The sequence below is a fragment of the Ornithodoros turicata genome, chromosome 8 (genome assembly GCF_037126465.1).
Source record: "Ornithodoros turicata isolate Travis chromosome 8, ASM3712646v1, whole genome shotgun sequence".
In the NCBI taxonomy this organism is placed as follows: domain Eukaryota; kingdom Metazoa; phylum Arthropoda; class Arachnida; order Ixodida; family Argasidae; genus Ornithodoros; species Ornithodoros turicata.
In genome coordinates this window covers 12697214-12715539 of record NC_088208.1, presented here as the reverse complement: position 1 = coordinate 12715539, position 18326 = coordinate 12697214, and the positions used below count along the sequence as shown (strand labels likewise).

Here is an 18326-nt window from a genome sequence, read left to right as displayed (position 1 = left end):
ATAGTATATCTTGGCTGCAAGTATTTCATTACAAACTATTCTGCAGCGCAAAAGTAGCGACATATTATTCACGCTGCTTTTATTTGGTTGCGGCAGCGTTATAGCATTAGTTTTTCAAATTTAGCGAGCTAGCAACGCTATAGTATTGCGCTCCTTTTATGAGGAGTAGCGGGTAGCGGCATTCGGTTACGTCGTTTTGGTAGCGGGTACGACACCGCATGATCCCGACACGGACGCTCGCAGTCTTAAGGCGGAGGGCGAAGGCGTGCGCAGTTTTGCTAGAGAGAGAGACAGCAGAGTCATCATGACATACATTTATTTCAAAGGTCGCCACGTGTATCACATGTAAGAATGGATCACTTACATTCCCAGAGGTACACCCGTGTGTGTCAGCACTGTCTGTGCCTTCGGGGATTAGCGCTGGTCGGTCACCGACAAAAATAAACTAAAAAATCGGAAATGACGTAATAAAAGAAAATAATAATTGGGGGTTTACGTCGCGAGGCAGCTGAGCTACGCTTGTGGGTTACATTGCTATGTGTGGGTTGCTTTTGCCCACCTCAGCGTTCTTTAACGTGCGATGAAAGCTCACCACACGGCACCCCGTATTTAACGTCGCTCGCGGAAGACGGCGTGTCTAAGCCGGCCTCGACCCGGTTCGAACACGCAAGAGGAGAAACAACACCCCATAACACTCGAAGGCGCAATTATCGTCCGATTTCTCCCCGAATTATGGATCTCAAAATAGCGCCAGATCCCCCCACCCAAAAAAAAAAAACTGAGTAAGGCATTTAACGTTTATTTTGTACCGGCTCGAGTTGATCCACTAATAATTCTTGGGGTAGGGGTTCCAAATAAAAATGGAAATTATCGGCAGGGGCTAAATGTAGAGCTCGTTTTAAAGAACCCAGCGTCTAACTAGCTCGTGAGATATTTTATTGATATGATCATTCCACGACAAGTGCTTGTTAAATACACACCTATAGGTACATGTAATTAGTAACTTCATCTGAAACACAATTATTGAATACGCCGTCAACTTAAACCTGCGTCCCAGGCTCTAGGTTTTTTTGTAGCACAGGGACACTTTATACGAGGCATGACACATGAACGCGACGGATGGCACGTGACCATGGCGCGTGGACAGAGCTGATGAACTCAGTGAGGGCAGCAACTCTAAAGTAGAAATAAAAATTTTCGCTAAGATGAAAATTGTGTGCATGTTAGAACGCATGAGAGGACGAAATAAACAATCATCTTTGGCAACAAACAGCCACGTGGTAAAATTCATTCTGCCCAATAAATATCCGACAAAATATGGCCCGCTATGGACCGAATGACTGGGGACCGAACGTCTGGGGACCGAATGTCTGGGGACCGAATGTCTGAGGAACTAATGGATACAACGTCTGAGGGACGAACTGAGCAGGAGCCTGGAGCTGAGCTGGAGGTCCTAGAGGAAGAGAAGCCTCTTCTAGCAAAGGCTGCCGTCTGTATGCAGGTCGTGTTGTCAGGTAGACGACGAGTGCCGCAAAGACGACAAGCAGGACGCCGAGGGAGTTCGCAAGGTACGCTTCTTCAGGTCTTGCACTGTACCCTGCGGGTTTCCTGTGAACCATAATGTAGCGTGAGAAGAGGTAGTTCCACAGCCTAAAGGGGCTTCACATTTGACCTTAAGTGATGGCGGGTAAGCACAAAAAAACACTTACGCGCACCATGCACTTTCATGCAGTTTCAAAATGCTCCATCGAGGAAAACTTGCTCGTTTAAAGGCTATACGGTACCATATAAGCCTTGACGTCTGGTAGACGAATGGTGAGGCGGCTGGGAAACACGCTACATTGAATAAACCTTTTAGTTTACCGCCGTCGAAGATCTTGAAAGGCCCAGAGGGGAGAAATTTTTAGATCAGATGTACGCAAAGGAACAAAAGGCGCAAACACCCAGTAACGAAAAGCAAAATGCAGCACTCAGCACGAGCCTGGAATGCGCATTCGCACTTAGATCTCTAAAAAAGGTTCTTATGGAGTCTAAAAAATGTTGAAAGAGGCAACAATCCAATGAACTCGATAAAAAGGCAGGCAACACCGAAAATATAGTATTTAGGCGTTTCTAGGCATTTAAAGGCAAGTGCCTAAAAATAATGCCCTAGTCATTACAGCTTGACATGCCATTACCGACATGTGTCTAAATCACAAGGGCACCCCCTGTAGGGGTACACAGGTGAAAAAGCTAAGGGGTGTCACTGAACATTTGGGGGTGTTAGGGGTGGGGGTGGGGGTGGGGGAGGTCTGAATAAATCACTTGAGGCTTGCCCTCCCAATGCCGTACATAATAATGAGACGAAAATTCATGGGCTATAAACTATATGTGGTTTGTACCCTGTCGGACCGTCCATTGTCCGAAAAGCGAGTTTTCCTATAAACGACACAAAAATGTGTTGAAAAAGTTTTGTCCTTATAAGAAATCGTGCATAATACGAGATATTCATATAACGGGGTACATATAATCGAGGACCGACTTCGCTTCTTTTTGCTCGAGACCACATGACAACCCTAGGCGGGGCCCCCACTTCGGCACCCCTGTTATACGTGCGTGACGGCTCGTATGCGTAGCCCATTGAAAAAGAGGACGTGCGCATGAGCGCACCCTCGACCCGTCGGTGCACGCCAGGTGGCGACTGGAGAGGACAAGAGACACAGGAAAGCGGCCACCATAGCAGCACACCCAGTGAATGTAGAGCGTGCTGTGCTTGTGACCAGCGTACGCCAAACTGCATATCGAACATGGAATTCATTCCTCTGAAGAAGCGAATGAATGTGATTGGGAGGACTAGTCAAAGAAGGATTCAGAGATTGTTTCGCGGTGCGCATCCACTCCTGTAGTTATTACAAGTCTCTGGTACCCGGTTGTGCACCAAAGTCTACATGCTACAAGACTGTACCTTTTGCCTTTTCAAGTTTCAAATCTATTTGTGTTACGTATCCATACATACACGTATATTTAAAAAAAAACGGAAGGAGCCTGTGGGAAAGTGTTCCCAGTCCTTGTTGTCACGTGACTCGTTCTTACGCGTTTACGATCCACTACTTGATACTTCTTAAATTCGTAATCTCCCTTTCTTTTTATCTCTTCTAATCTAATCCACTATTCCCATTTTCTTTTCTTTTTTTTGCCTTCTAAAGCCGTTAGTAGAAGTTCTGTATCAATTACTAAGTTTTCTTTCTTTTTATTTTGCTATATCCATGGTCGTCTACAAATATAAAACTAGTTTCATAGCTTCGCTTACTCCTCTTAATATGTGGTTCCAGAGCCAATGCAAAGTGCAGTGCAATTAGAACACAAGATTTTGTACTTTCTGGTGCGCATCAGCAACTGCCAAACTGTTTAATTTGTGCTGGTGGCACCATCCTGTAGAACGCTGCAGATACCTAGAAATGCTCCTTTTGCCCAAAGATACTGAACAGACCCAATGAAGTAATTTTTGGTATAATTACGCGCCTATTTTAAACTTGGTGACTTTCAGCGACTTTTTCCCAAATTTGTCGAGATTTAGCGGCCTTTTAATGAAAATTTAGTGACTCCGAGCCATAGCTGGGCGGCCTCACTCATGAGGACCCTCATGAAGACGCCTCAACCTCACCTCAGGACGACGACGTGAGGGTGAGTGAGGCCGGACCACGCTGAATGTTCCTCATGAGGACAGTCGTGAAGCACTGTCCCTCATGAGGCCCACCGTGAGGGCTCTCAAGAGGTCAGTCGTCGTCAGGCCATCAATACGTGAGGGTAGAACGTATTCCGTGAGAAGCCTCACCGATGAGGCCATGAGGCCCTTTGTGAGGAACCTCACGGTTGAGGCCGTGAGGCCTTTCGTGAGTAACCTCATGGATGAGGTCATAGGTTCATTCGTGAAGAGCCTCACGGATGAAAGGGGAGCCACCGTATCCCCTCGGGTGGGGAACGTGTGCGGCAGATGACATCACTCTGCGCGAAGGGCCAATGGAAATTCGAAGATCTTCGAGGATCGCCATGTTCCGTTCCTAGGTTTCATTCCTCCATATGCAGGGTGGTCCACCAACCATGACAGAAATTCTTAGTAAAAAACGTAGGGCCAGGAGAGACATGCGGTCAATGAATTTTTTTCTGCCAATAACTGTTGCCACATATGGGTGACATTTTTATTTAATTTTAATAGATGGAAAGTTAATTTCTTAAATTGAACTCCGAAATTTTCCAAGCAACCTGACGTTTTCTTTCCGGAAATGGGTTCCCCGTGGTCATTTTACTCAGTATAGCGCATAATCCCACTCGTAATACAATGGCAAAATAAATTCGTCGAACATCCGTAGAGATGAGCCCTTGGCTCCGATTCTTTTTTGACGGCTCTAAGTTTGAGCGCAAATCTGCGAAGAAAGGAGGTTACACTGACACGTCACACGAGGGGGGAAAGGGTTATAAGCTATCTTATAAAAAATGAGATCACCCGACGTGTTGACAGGTAGAGAAGGAAACATATTTTTGGGAGCCCCTTTTTGCACTCCGGTCTCAGTGAATGCATATAACAGGTAAACGGCAGCGATGGCAAGCACCGTGTATTCAAACCCAGAAAAAACGAAGATGATCATTGCTCTAGGGGCTGCAGGTATGGACTATGACAGTCCTCAAATACAGTGGAACGCTTCCAGGAACTAGGGTGGTGAGCTCTTGTCCACAACAGCAAGCTTCCATTCCGGTACCCACAGCCGGTCACACCCAATCACTGCCAGTGAGTCGAGACAAACAGACAAGGTCCTGAAAGAAGTAGGAGATGATCTCCACGTAAAGTCTGCGCACCTTTGCAATGTGAGTACAGACATCAAAGTCGAGTGTGCTGAGGATTCTACAAAATCACCTGCTCCACCCGTACCACGTGAGCCTTCAACATTTCGAGCCGGGCGTCAACGAGAAACGGCTAGATTCCTGTAGCTGCTGGACCCCATATCAGACCGAGGAAAGCAGAAACTTTGTGAACAGGGTCATTTGGGCTGATGAGGCCCACTTCTGTCATTGCGCTTAAGTGAATCGCCGCAACGCGAACGCCATTATTTGAGCCAAACAAACCCACACTGGCTACGGGACTGCAAGCATGAGTAAGAGTGGGGATTCAATGTATGGGCCAGGATTTATAACGGAGCCATTATTGGGCCAATCTTATTCACGGGATCCCTAAATGCCAACCGCTACTGTGGCGAAATTTTTAGATGCCGTGTTCAGCTTTGTTGATGACCTCCCTCATGCTGAACGAACCCCCGTGTGGTTTCAGCTTGATGGGGCTCCAGCTCACAAGTATAGCTGCTCAGTCAGATGTTCCGGGAGAAGTGTGCTGGACGATTTGGTCCAGTGTCACGGCCCGCCAGGTCTCCTGACTTAACGCCGATGGACTTTTACCCCTGGGGTCGCATCAAAGACGAAGTATACAAAAGCTAACCACGATCGCCGGCTGACCAGCAGGAGACAATCACTGCTTTCTGCTCGTCACTTTCCAGATCCGAAATAAAAATGTGCCGCGAAAGATACAATTCGGAGAGTCCACCTATGCATTGCAGCAGATGGCGAACACTTCGAACACTTTTACCCATACCTGGTGCATGGTGATATTTTGCTTTCACGCATTTCGTTTTGCTTTCAACTTTCGTTTTCTTTTTTTTTTAAGTTGGTTTGTCTTGTTCGAAGATATGTTGTTCAGGTATCCTGCTCTGCATTGAAAGTGTCGCTAATAACCTAATAAAAGTACACAGAAAGTGTGTTGAATGTGAAGAAATCCGTAGCATGTTGAAACAAACGAATTGAAAAAAGAAGAGAGCTGACAGGCGTTCATGCATACAGCTCTCTCTCTCTCACGCACACAAACACACATACGCAGGTTCATGACAATAAGGTGGTGCAGAAAAACTGCGAGGCCGCTATCCGCGGTCATAGTGAAAACTGCCGCGTACGCACCCAAAAGCAAACAAACACACTGAGCAAAACACGAATAAAGGAAAAAGAACGCGACCCTGAAACTGACGCGGGGAAAGCTGATACCTGGCAGCAGAACTCCTCTTGGATTTGTACCCTTTGCCCCTCGTGTGGGGTGTCAATGTAACCTCCTTTCTTCGCAGCTTTGCGCTCAAATTTAGAGCCGTCAAAAAAGAGTCTAAGCCAAGGGCTCTCATTTCCACGGATTGTCGGCGAATTTATTTCGGCAATAGCCATTGCATTACGAATGGGGTTATGTGCTATACTGAGTAAAATGACGACGGGGAACCCATTTCCGCAAAGAATACCTTAGATTGACTTGGGAAATTTCGGAGTTTAATTCAAGAAATTAACTTTCTGTCAATTGAAATGAAATAAAAATATTACAAATATGTGACAAAAGTTATTGAGAGAAAAAAATCCCTTGACCACATATCTCTCCGGGGCCTACGTTTTTTACAATGAATTTCTATCATGGTTGGTGGACCACCCTGTATGAAGGCTACCAGGAAGAACCTCATAGGTGGGGGGCATGCGACTTTTTCATCAGGGTACAGATAAGTCATGACTCTCTTAGGCGGTCACGTTATCTTGTTGCATAAGTAGGGTTTCCCGTTTTCGGTGCTTATTTTTTTAGAGAAAGGGTGAAAAGAAAACGGTAGTTATTCCGCTCACCACGAAGCGGTGGCTTTCGATGGAAATACCTTAAACATCAAGACGCTCAGTGAAAATCGGCGAGAAACGACAGTGGCGCTAGCTCTACACTGTAACATCTGTAACATTTAACGTTAGCTTCAAAACAGGATAACTTTTTAAATAATGTTACCGTCTTCGAACGTAGAAGTTACATTTATGTTTCAGAATTATTTTGGTGCTGCTTGGGCACCATTCAAGGTTACTGGCATATAAATGAGGGTCGTTATCTCTAAAGATGACTTAACCTATAACTCTACTCCCTTCCTCCTCACTCTCTTCGCCAGACAAGAAAGAAGGTCGAACGAGTGCCCATGAAAGAAAGGTGTAGCGATGTGAAGCAAGTGCTGCCAGTGTCTTACATGGCACAGTGGATAAGACGCTCCGCGCGAAGGACCCCTGTTCGAATTCCGGACCACTTCTGCTGCTTCAAGTTTATCTAACGTTTTCAGATCCCGTGCCACCTCTCCGACCGAAACATGCTTACACATGCCAGGTCACGTTCGGTGCTCCCTAACAAAGCAGTTCGTGAGTACACAAGTGTATTTGTGAACACACTATTTGGAACTACCCCCCAGATTTCGCCCCCGAGGAAAGCTGAGTGAAGTGCAAAGGAAAGTGAGGTGAATAACCGTCGTTTTCGAGTGCTTGTTTGCTTTGCCCGTTCCAAATTCCCTTCTTTGGTGCGAAACCGAGCAGCCTGAGAAAGTCCTTTACGATGGTTATCGGTGCAAAATCCGTTTCCACCGAACATGAGAAAATTTTACCGGCGCACGTTTATCAGTGCTTTTCAGTAACTACTGAAAACCGGAAACCCTATGCATAAGGTACAACCCCGAGAGTAGGGAAGACGATTTCGTTGACGTTAGGTCGTGTTTTGAGTGCCACACTACCTCTTATGGATTCGTTTTTCTGAATGTTTACTGGAATTGCAGCGCCGTTTGGAGAGGCCCTGTACTGCGTTTTCGAAAGCGCGTGCAGCTGCTTTCCCCCGCTAATTTCGAATGATTGCAACTGGACACACGCGTGCCATGCCTGCCAAAGGTGCCATGTGCGGTATTTTCTTTTTAAACAAATGTTACCGCTGGCTGGGAATGTAACGAGGCTTTCTTTTTATTTTGACGTCTCTTGTTCTTAACAGCATAAAGCTCAACATAAAGCAGCCTTTACCGGGCTCCCCAAAGTCTGGGCGACAGCAATAATGAAGGAAGTACTAAGGAAGGAACTAACAAAGCAGAACAAACAAATAACAATCAAAAATATATATGATGATATACCCGAGACTGGGGATGAGACGAAAAACAGACGTTGAAATTGAGAGTGTGTGCATCGTCTGTTCTTTTACCAGTCTCGGTTTTTTCATCATGAAGTTGTAAGAATTTTCAAAATCTTTATTTGTCTCTTCCAAACAACTGGAATCCCCGTGACTGTAACGCGCCTTTGAAATGGAAAAGGAGAAGAAAAAACAACAACAAAACGGCACGACCTGATTGCAGGTGCGATTAGTACTATCGTTGTGCCCAAACACTTCAGCTTTGAGCGTATCCTCTCGATTCTGGCAGCAGCGTCATACGGTTCTGAGAATCGAGTACAGGATCTCTTCAAGCACCCGCCAGCACCCGATCATTTCCGTAACGGTACATCTACACTGTAGTATTTCGGGCTCCACTTTACCGATGCGGAACACTAACGTTAAACCTCACTGTGACAGTAACAACTGTCACCACATTTATCCAAGCACAGCACGAAATCCTATAAACAGTTTAACGCCGCGCAGTATCATTTATACCAACTACCGGAACAGTAGTTCAACGCCGACGTCTCATGTGAACATGACAGAAAGTTCTTTTGAGGCTCACGTGCCTCCTAGTGACTTGAACACACGTGAGGCCATGTGGTTCCTCATGAGGTGGATGCACGTGAGGATGAGGACACGTGAGGCCATGTGGCTTCTCATTAGGCAAAAGTACGTGAGGCGCCGTGAGGACATGAGGGCCCTCATGAGGTGAGGGCACGTGAGGATGCGGACCCTCATGAGGTGAAGGCATGTGAGGCTGAGGATGGTGAGGCCTTTAGGGATCCCGATGCCCTGAAGTGAGGTTTGTGAAGGCAAAATTTGAAATGGAATTTCAGGGCGACTGAGGTTAAGTTACTGGTGAGTTACTGGTGAGTGAGGCCGCAGGAAAATGCCCACCTATGCTCCGAGCAGGGGAAAAATGTGGCAACACTGGATAACGCCAAGAAAACATACATCACAAACATGGTGGCAATTAATGTTCTGAGGCCGGAACACATAGAGGGAACAAATACATGCAAAGCCTCAAGTGCCTAAGAAATTAATGATGAAAGAAGGAAGTCGCTGAAAAGGTACGTCATCTGAAGGGACAAATCAACCACTCGGTTCGGTAATCCAGAAGATGTGGGTTCGAGTCCTACAGCTGGCTAACCTTTTCAGTGACTTCCTCCTTTCATCATCAATCTTGAGGCTTTGTATGCGTTTGCCCCCTCCATGTGTTCCAGCTCAGAACATTAATTGCCACCATGTTCAACACATGCCGCCTGCGTCGATCTCGTCGTATGAATGTGTGTATGAGTGAGAGAACATGCAAGAGTGAATGTGGGATGAGTGAGGGAGTGGTTGATGTGTCCCTTCAGATGCCGAGATAAATACATTCTCACAACCTGCGATTCCTGCATTCAAAACGACATCAATTCGCTTATACCTCGAAACCCCACTTATCCAGCCTTGTTCAAGAGGGTAAAATAATGCACAGTTCAGCTTGTTGCAAAGTCGAAACGTTGGCTCTACCCGGAAGCTTCGAAAAAAACAATTAAATAATTACTCTGATTTTGTGCTTCATTCTTTCGATATTATTTGTCTTGGCCTGCCTTTTTCGAACAAAAATTGGGAGACGTGCAGCGGCACAGTGGAAAATGTTCGTAGAACTGGAATTTCTGTTGCATTGAAGCTCGCGTTAAACTGAAAATTGTTTGCATTACATACAGTAGCGTTTTGGTGGGGAGACCTTTCCAATGTCTGTTTCTTGAAATGATGACCATTCCAAATAAGGTTTTCTTGGACACAATGCATGCGAACATCATCTGCGGAGTAAGACTGGCTGCACTGCCCCCTCCCCCTTAGTTTATAAGTAACGTTGCGCTTTGAGAGTAAACAAGGACATACTAACAGTTTAAATATGAGCTTCTCCGTGATGCCTATGAGAGCCGTGGCCACAGCCATGACGAAAGTAGACAGACCGAAGAACACGTGAAATGGACGGAAATTTTCCTCCACCAGCTGGCCCATCCCCGGGAACAGGAAAATGAAGAACCCTACTGCAAACTGCGAACAATAACAATAATAATAAAAAATTGTATCACAACAGCAAGAATCCTGCTAGGCAAGAGTACGCCATGTGTCAGCTGATCTGAGGTCAGGTTGCATCCAATTTGACTGTGTATATACAGGGTGTTTCACAAAACGTCTCATTCGGACTTGATAGAAAAACGGGGTGACGGGAAAATACGGGGTAAACGGCATTTGTGTGGCAACTAAATTCGCCGCCTTGCAAAAATATTTTCATTTGATTTTAATTAAAAGAAATTCACTAACATTAATTGAACTCCAAAATTTCCTCCAAATTCCTCCAAAAAAAGGAGGCGGAGCCAAGGACCGACTTCCGCGGATTTTCGCCCACTTTATATCAGCACACTCTTAAAACAAAGCTTCACCACATAGCACGCTGAAGGCCAACCGATTGTGGAGAGTGATACATCTATCTCTCATGATTTGTGGAAAGCGCGGGGCGTACGCCTTTTTGTGACACTTAACATTCCTGCATAAGTGTCACAAAAGGCGTACGCCTCATGTTTTCAACGAATCAGGGGACAGGACGATGCCACTCGGAATGATGGTTGGCTAGGAGCGTGCTATGCGGTGAAGTTCATTTTTAAGAGTGCAGTTGTCGTTGCGTTACAGGTGCTATATACTGAGTAAAATGACTAACATGGCAATGGGGAACCCATTTCCCAAAGGAAACGTTTAGTTTGACTTGGAAAATATGGGAGTGCAATTCAATAAATTAAATTTCAATCAACTGAAATGAAATAAAAATGGTACGAATACGTCGCGAATGTTCCCGGCACAAGAAAACCCCATGAATTCGTGTCTTTCCGTTGCCTATATGTTATTTACTATAAATTTCCATTATGGTTGGTGGACCACCCTGTAAACCACCGAGTGGAACTTCGGCTCCGTGAGCGGTTTCTTGATTTTTTTTTAAGCTAGAATCTTCCGTTAGAATGTCGCTCTTGTCAATACACGGTGAGTGTCTCACCTGCAGCACGAAGAGTACGACTGTTCCGAGGCCAAGCCAACTGTGCAGGGAGTACAAGTTGGGAATGGGAGTTGGCGCCAAGTTGTGCGAGTCAAAAGCTGTCTTCACGGCTACCACAGAAAAGACGAGGGCTAAGCCCTGAAGGGCACCATGCAGGCACTTCAGTCGGGACAGGCGCTCGTAGCGGAGCACACGATAAATGAGGGTGGCTGCACAATAATACAAATTACTGCTGTTGCGTAGCATGTACTGAGCTACCGTGTATTCCGGTGTTTAACACGCGCGCTACACGTTGTAAACGGTAGAGAGTTTCAGTAGATCGTATACGGAAAGCGATAGCGTACGCAGCGGATAGCGTCAGTGGTTCTGCGCACTGCGCGAAGCTCTCTTTCTCTTATGGGCATGCACAGAACCCTCAATGCTATCCCTTACGTACAGAAAGATGATAGCGTACGATGTACTAAAGACCGGTCCGGATGGTGCGTTTGTCTCGCGCAAAAGCTGACTTTTCACGGTCAGTGCGAAATTTTGTACGTCGTATATGCTCGCAGCGCGTGATTCTCTGCATCGGATCAGGTATGATATTCCACGGGCGTCCGCAGCAACCAATCACGGCGCAGCAAGTCACTTCTGGTTCTGGTCCGGCATCCAACTTCTTTTTGACCAATGGCCGCTCTTACAAAAAAGCTACAAGAGCAACATCTCCAAGTACAGCAACTTTCGTCAGGGTCTATTTTACCAAATGCAAATCGCACACAAGGAACGCACACAAAAACAGACATTTCAGGACGGAACAGGAAGGAGAGGAGATGATGTTGCCAACATTTTGTAAAGCACATATGCCCGCTGTGCACGCAACAGCGGGACTTGCGCCCCATGCGGCTTAACAGGCGTATTCTTTCACTGTGCGTTGCCATGATGAGTTCTACGTAGCGCGATATTCACAGGAATACGCACAATGCGGGCCGGCCTAAAAAGTCTCAGTGTCTCAGAAAGGCAGTGCGCGTTATCAAACGATGCGTAAAATAGCAAAATACGCATCGGTGCTGCTCTCTGAAAAGCAGTTCTTACGGAGGCTGCCTATGTATGTGTAACCTATGCCCTCTAGCATTGGTGCGCCGGAGTGATGTAGGCGTAAATCGTTTATTTAAAAGTATAGTCCACCCTCCAAGCATCGATTCGTTGATTTCTGGTGTAAACTGTAACTTTACCAGACCCGTGCATTGGTTTCCTGCAGCTCGAGCGGTATGATTTATTGTAGGCGTCTGAAAGCAACGAGATCCACGCAAGTAGGCTTTCCAGCGGAGGAGGACGCGCGCGTGATGCCATCCTGAGAGCGGTGTGACGTCAAGAGGGCGTGCCCTTTTCCCGTCATGGAGGTCCGGCTTGCTAACGCCAGCCCTGAAGCAACGTCGCGAAACGACATGCGCGAGGAGACTGCGGCCTCCCGCGATATATGCTCCTCCCCTGGCGCTCCACCGCGCTGCCTGCGGGGTTTGAAGCGCGGGGTTTGAAGCGCATGTTTTACTTCGCTGCACATCTCCACTTTACCAGTCATAGTAATTAGAACTCCTGCGAAATTGCTACGTATAAATGAGTTCGTCGAGAGATCAGAGCAGTACGCATAATCTAATGGAGAAACCATGCATAAGACCAGTGATTTCCCCAGAAATTCACTACTGGGGGGGGCGAGCTTTCAAGGGGGGAGGGGGTCATGCTTGGTGAAGGTTCCACATACGGAATTTTTCTTAGACACGGAAAGAATCGTGGCACAACGATGACATATCTGCACAGCTTTCCCGGTTTATTTGTACGTGTTATTACTTTAGAACACACTACATTAGAATAGAGATTCATTGTGAACGGCATTTCAACATTCAACATTAAAATGCATAATCACACGACCGACAAAGATAAGAGACTACCATCTTGTCAAAGAACACCTAGCAATCAACGGTGAAAACCTTAGAATACCTCGCTTGGTTGAGTTGGGCGCAAATGACTCCTGATGATCCACATTGAGTTTGCGTGTCCGCACGCATTTTTGCTCGTACATACGCGCAATATATGCATTGCACAGTCACTTTCAAATGATTTTGGACAAATGCATGGTACGATCATCTGCATGACTGTGGCCCTACAGCCCAAGTTTGACAGCACAGGGTGTAATTCGCTGCGCCGGACTCACTACCAGAACGTGTTGGTGGCCGAGCTGGGTGGGGTCACCTAAGAAATTTCAGGGGGGGGGGGGGGTGTTGCAAAAATGCAGGGAGGGTGTACACCCCCCTGACGGGGGTGTAGGGAAATCCCTGCATAAGACGAATTGTTATTGAAAGACACCGCATGGGCTCTGCCTTCCGGTTTAGCGCCCTGGCCAGTAATAAAGTTGCTCGGAAAAAACAGCTGGGAGATGTTTCTGGCCTGGACCAGGCAGGATTCCCAACCGCTAGACAAACAACAATGGATAACATTACAACATTATACATGCCATAAACATAAACGTCCCAACATTAGACAAAGCTTGAATTTTCAACCAGAGTAATGGGTAACATATGATACACTCAACTTCACCGCATAGCACGCTCCTAGCCAACCATCATTCCGAGTGGCATCGTTCTGTCCCCTGATTCGTTGAAAACAGGAAGTATACGCCTTTTGTGACACTTATGCAGAAATGTTAAGTGTCACAAAAAAAGCGTATGCCTCGCACTTTCCACAAATCAAGACAGGTAGATGTATCACTCTCTACAATGGTTGGCCTTCAGCGTGCTATCGCGTGAAGCATTCTTTTAAGAGTGTACGCATCACTTTGCCAAAATATAATGTCATTACATAACTAATTCCTCATCCACAAAATATAACGTATTCGTATTACTACTTAGCAAGATACAATGCATTGTATTATAATGTATGACCCCATGTCTTTACAATACAGCCCACACAAACCCATTACCATTTCCATAGCAGATGACAAGAGCGAGAACCATGAAGAGAGGATGGAAGTTGAATTCGAGATTTGGCTTGTGGGGTCCGGCGAATCCACCCAGGAAATGGCTTGTCCATACGGCCACTAGAGCAACGCAAGCAATCCCCACGACCTGTACCAGACCAAAGATAATGCTGAAGCCTCTCAGGTCTTGCGGAGACCCGGCTCCCATGTAACGATCCATCTTGTCTGTGTCCGGACTGTTGTTCAAATGAACGGTACGTGCTAATCAGTTGTCTGAAACACGAGCTTGAAGACTATACACACACGAGAACACTGAGCGCGCATACAAGCTTGGAGAAGCCTTTATACCTCACGGGAGCACTTGAGTCACTGACTACCACAGCCGTCTCGAGGCGAGTTTGCGCCCGGGCCAGTGAATACTCGAAGAGACCCCCCCCCCCCCAATTTGTTCATTGCCGCCAGACTTGAGACTTTTTATTTTTTCTTTCTGTCATCGTTTATACAAAAACTATGTAATTAACAGTACACTCTTAGAAATGAACTTCACCGCATAGCACGCTCCTAGCCAACCATCATCTCGAATGATATCGTTATCTGCCCTGATTTGTTGAAAACGGGAGGCGCACGCCTTTTTTGTGACAATTATGAACAGCATAAGTGTCACAAAAAAGGCGTACGCCTCCCGTTTTCAACAAATCCGAGCATATCATTCGAGATAATGGTTGGCTAGGAGCGTGCTATGCGGTGAAACTCGGTTTTAAGAGTGTACATTAAGCAGGATCAGGACGACTGGCGAAGGAAGTCTTCGATTTGCATCTAGCCACTGATGACAAAATTCCCACAACTCGTACGGGAAAGCAGGGTGTCGAACCGCAAAAAATACGGGTTCGGTTCGGGTTCGGGTTCGCGTTGTTTTGATTTCGTTCCGGTTCAGTTCCGGTTCGGCCACGCCAAAAACCGAACCGGTTCGCAAACCGGTTCGCAGCCCCGAACCGGTTCGCGAACCGGTTCAACGCTTCCGTTTTATATGTTCCATAAAACTGCTTTTATCAGGAAATGCGTGGCTAATAGCTTACTGCTGTTGTCTGCATTGACGTTTTTAGCGGTGAGGTAGCCCTTTAGCGAGAGAAATAAGAAATGGATGAACACTTATTGCAAATAGAGTCTACGCTGATGAAGTGGTGTTGTCCCGCTACTTTCTGTTCCCAAAATCTCTTTTTCACACGCACAGTGCCAGCAAGAAAAACTTAAAGGAAGCCTAATAAGATGGACAGCGTAAGATAGACGACAGTACTTGCCGGCACACTGCCTTCGCAGCGTGAATCGATCTGAAACCGTACTGAAGCATGTCGAAAATAAGCCTGCCAGCCTTACTCTGTCCAAGCTCATAGCAGTGTACTAGTTAATCCACCTCACAAAGGCAATGTATCACGACACAACTGCACTACCAATAAGCAGAACCACATTTACTTTTCAAACCACGACCAATCAAAACAGGCACCGTTCTGCGTACGCTCCTTCTCCACTTCTCATGTTTCCGACTTGTTTAATTTTTACTGCTCACGTGTAAAAAGAAATCTTGGGCGCTTATTTGATCACATATTCGTCGTGTAGAGCTACATAACTGGCCTACTCCATTCCTGTTGCATTCGTCCGCGTGGCACCTCGTCTCTGAAGAGTAGACGCCGCATCACCGCGTGCGTGGGGCGCCAGCCGCGGCGCTCACAAGGACAACTGCGCTTCAACATGTTAAAAAGATGCTGAAAGTATACTTACTATACGTCGTCGTCTGACTGCTAGGTGAAAATTTCTGAAATCCATGATATAGGCGCGTGATGATGATACCGATGTGTCTTCGTTCGGGGATAGAGAGGAACTCTTGTGCTGACTTCTATGTCCGAACCGTTTTGTTGCGAACCGGTTACCGCTATTATTTTTTATGGTTCTGCTCCGGTTCGGGTTCAGCAGTGTTCTGAAAATTTCGGTTCGGGTTCGGTTCCGGCAAAAATAACGGTTCGGGTATGATTTTCGGTTCGGGTTCGGGTTCGGTTCGACACCCTGCGGGAAAGGCAATAGGTTGTGGCCACATCAGGAGCAGACACAAGCTAGTGGTTGCCAGCCATGTCAGCTACTTAGTTTCCACTGGCCTCTACTGCCCATCGTCTGACAATGACCGCCGATGAACTCATAAGTCCTATCGCATTTCAATGAATATCTGCAGAGCGATTTCTGCCGATCTCTAGCCGAGCGAGCTCTAATTTTTTTTTTTTATATGAGAAATGACTAACATGCAGCCATAAGTTGATAACGTCTCACATAAACGCATTAGGTTAGGCTAGGTTCCATACAAGAACAGCGCAATGCACGTGATGTCTGCTTATATTTCGTTTTGTTAAATGCATAAGTGTTCCCAAAAGGCGTACGGCTACCGTCTTTCACGTGTCAGGGGGCAGAACGACTGTGATTGACTAAGAGCGCACTGTGTGGTGATGTGGTACTATGTGGTGAAGCGTACTATGTGGTGGTGGTCTTTCAACATCACCACCACCTCCAGCTGCTTTTAGAGTGTGGCGATACATTACAAGGAATCAAGATAGAGCTCGCGTCAAACAAAGATGTGTAATAGCAGCCAAGCAATGCCAAGCATGCAGGCTCAAAACTCGACACAAAGTACGCGAATCGAGGTACCTAGACATGTTTGGGGAAACCGGGGGGATCAAACCAAAACCCAAACAAGAGTCGCATATGTGGAATGGAACACTTCACTTCGGCGCAGACTCTGAAAATAATCGCGCAAACCAAGTTCACATGGTACGCAACCTCAGGAACAAATGTTTTATCTGCTCAGAACGTCAACTCGATTACTTACCAGAAAGAAGTATATCACAGGTATTGAAGCGCTGCAGAGGCAATGAGTCGGCACCCACAACGAACGATAGGAGCGTGCGCTGATGCCTTTAACGATAGAGGTGTGCGCGTTGCCGATTACTGATGGTGGTGGTGGTCTTGGTGATGGTGAAAGGGCTTGCCGTTGTCGGCCTCACGTATGCGGCCTCCGATTACTGATACAGACTTCGCCGCCGCCGCCGCTAGCGAATTGTCAGCACGTAGCCGCCGTGTCTGCTTCACGACTTGCTTGGGAAATGTGTTTTGGGTGAAATGTTTCGGATTGCGGGGGATTAGATTTGGAAGGCCGTGGATCGTGGTTTTCACATCGACTTTGTGTTAACCACTGGCGTATTCCACAGGCAAGGGGCGTTAAACGCACACTCCTCCACCATGGCGCAGTGCCGATGTCAAGTTAGGGGGCGTGGACTGTTGGCGGCTCGTCCCCACGAGACGCCTGGTTACACATAAGGTTGCCCCCTCTCCTCTCCCCAGTTAGGAGCTTCGACAAAGAAACCTCGTCACCCCGACAGAAGCGCTGCTCTAGACACGCCCCGGTGTTATTGCGATTACGTGGAAGTACTCTTGCGTTGTGGGTAAACGGACAACCATGGCGAATCCGAAACTGCCTGCCTATGCGAAAAACATGTCGCCTTTTCAGTCAGTTCACTTGCATTCGCTCACGAAATCCTTATCTAGAGTTCAATAAAAGTCACCTAGCGATTTATCCTTATTAATTTAAGGTATGCGTTTTATCGCGGCGTCGTCTCTTTCCCAATGGGGCCAGGGGCAGGCGGGGTCCGGGAACCACATATTGCAGAGAACATAATTAACTTATTCTTGAAAGAATCGTCTTTGCATACAAAATTCTCCTCAGGTTCGACGAAATGTTGCCGAACTGTTTTACTTTGGAGAAGCATTCACAGACGGTACGGCGTGGTTCCAACTTCTTCTTGCTCATGTTGCTGTCCATCTTAGTTTTTCTTTTTTAGGTTCCTTTATAGCACCGCGAGGCAATAGCGGCTATGAGCGGCATGCAGTCGTGGAGAGATGAAGAGAGGACAGCAGCAGGGAGTGGGGGACAGAGGGTTTGGTACGCGTCCTGAGCAGACTTGAGGAGGGACTGTGCCGACATTCGCCTGGAGAGTCTTCGAAAAACCCGGGGAAAACCTCAGACAGCACAGTTGGTGGTAGGATTTGAACCCACCACCTCCCTGTCAGCACGACACCAACGAGTGAGACGCCTTAACCCACTCGTCCATGCCGCTGGTATGACGTTGTTGCTGCCTGCACCCTTCACCTAAACAGGAGTAGTGTTGGAACGATTCTTAATAATTTTGCGATTCAAATTGTCCAATATGGGCTTCCCACATTGGAAACCCAATTTTGTCCATATTGCGCAAATATTTTCGTCATGACGCCAACGGGGAGTCCGTGTAAAGCAGTATCCGGTTTAATATCCA

General features: G+C 46.7%; 1 protein-coding gene across 1 annotated transcript; it reads right to left on the bottom strand.

Annotated features, from left to right (window-relative positions):
* Positions 1-831: 831 nt before the first annotated feature.
* Positions 832-16926, bottom strand: LOC135366480 (transmembrane ascorbate-dependent reductase CYB561-like). Its single transcript, XM_064599189.1, has 5 exons — positions 16847-16926; positions 13981-14213; positions 11028-11236; positions 9879-10033; positions 832-1608 (listed from the first exon to the last, which is right to left on the bottom strand). Exons 2-5 carry the CDS (start codon positions 14195-14197, stop codon positions 1326-1328), a joined length of 864 nt encoding a protein of 287 aa, XP_064455259.1. The 5' UTR covers positions 14198-14213; positions 16847-16926; the 3' UTR covers positions 832-1325.
* Positions 16927-18326: the final 1400 nt, after the last annotated feature.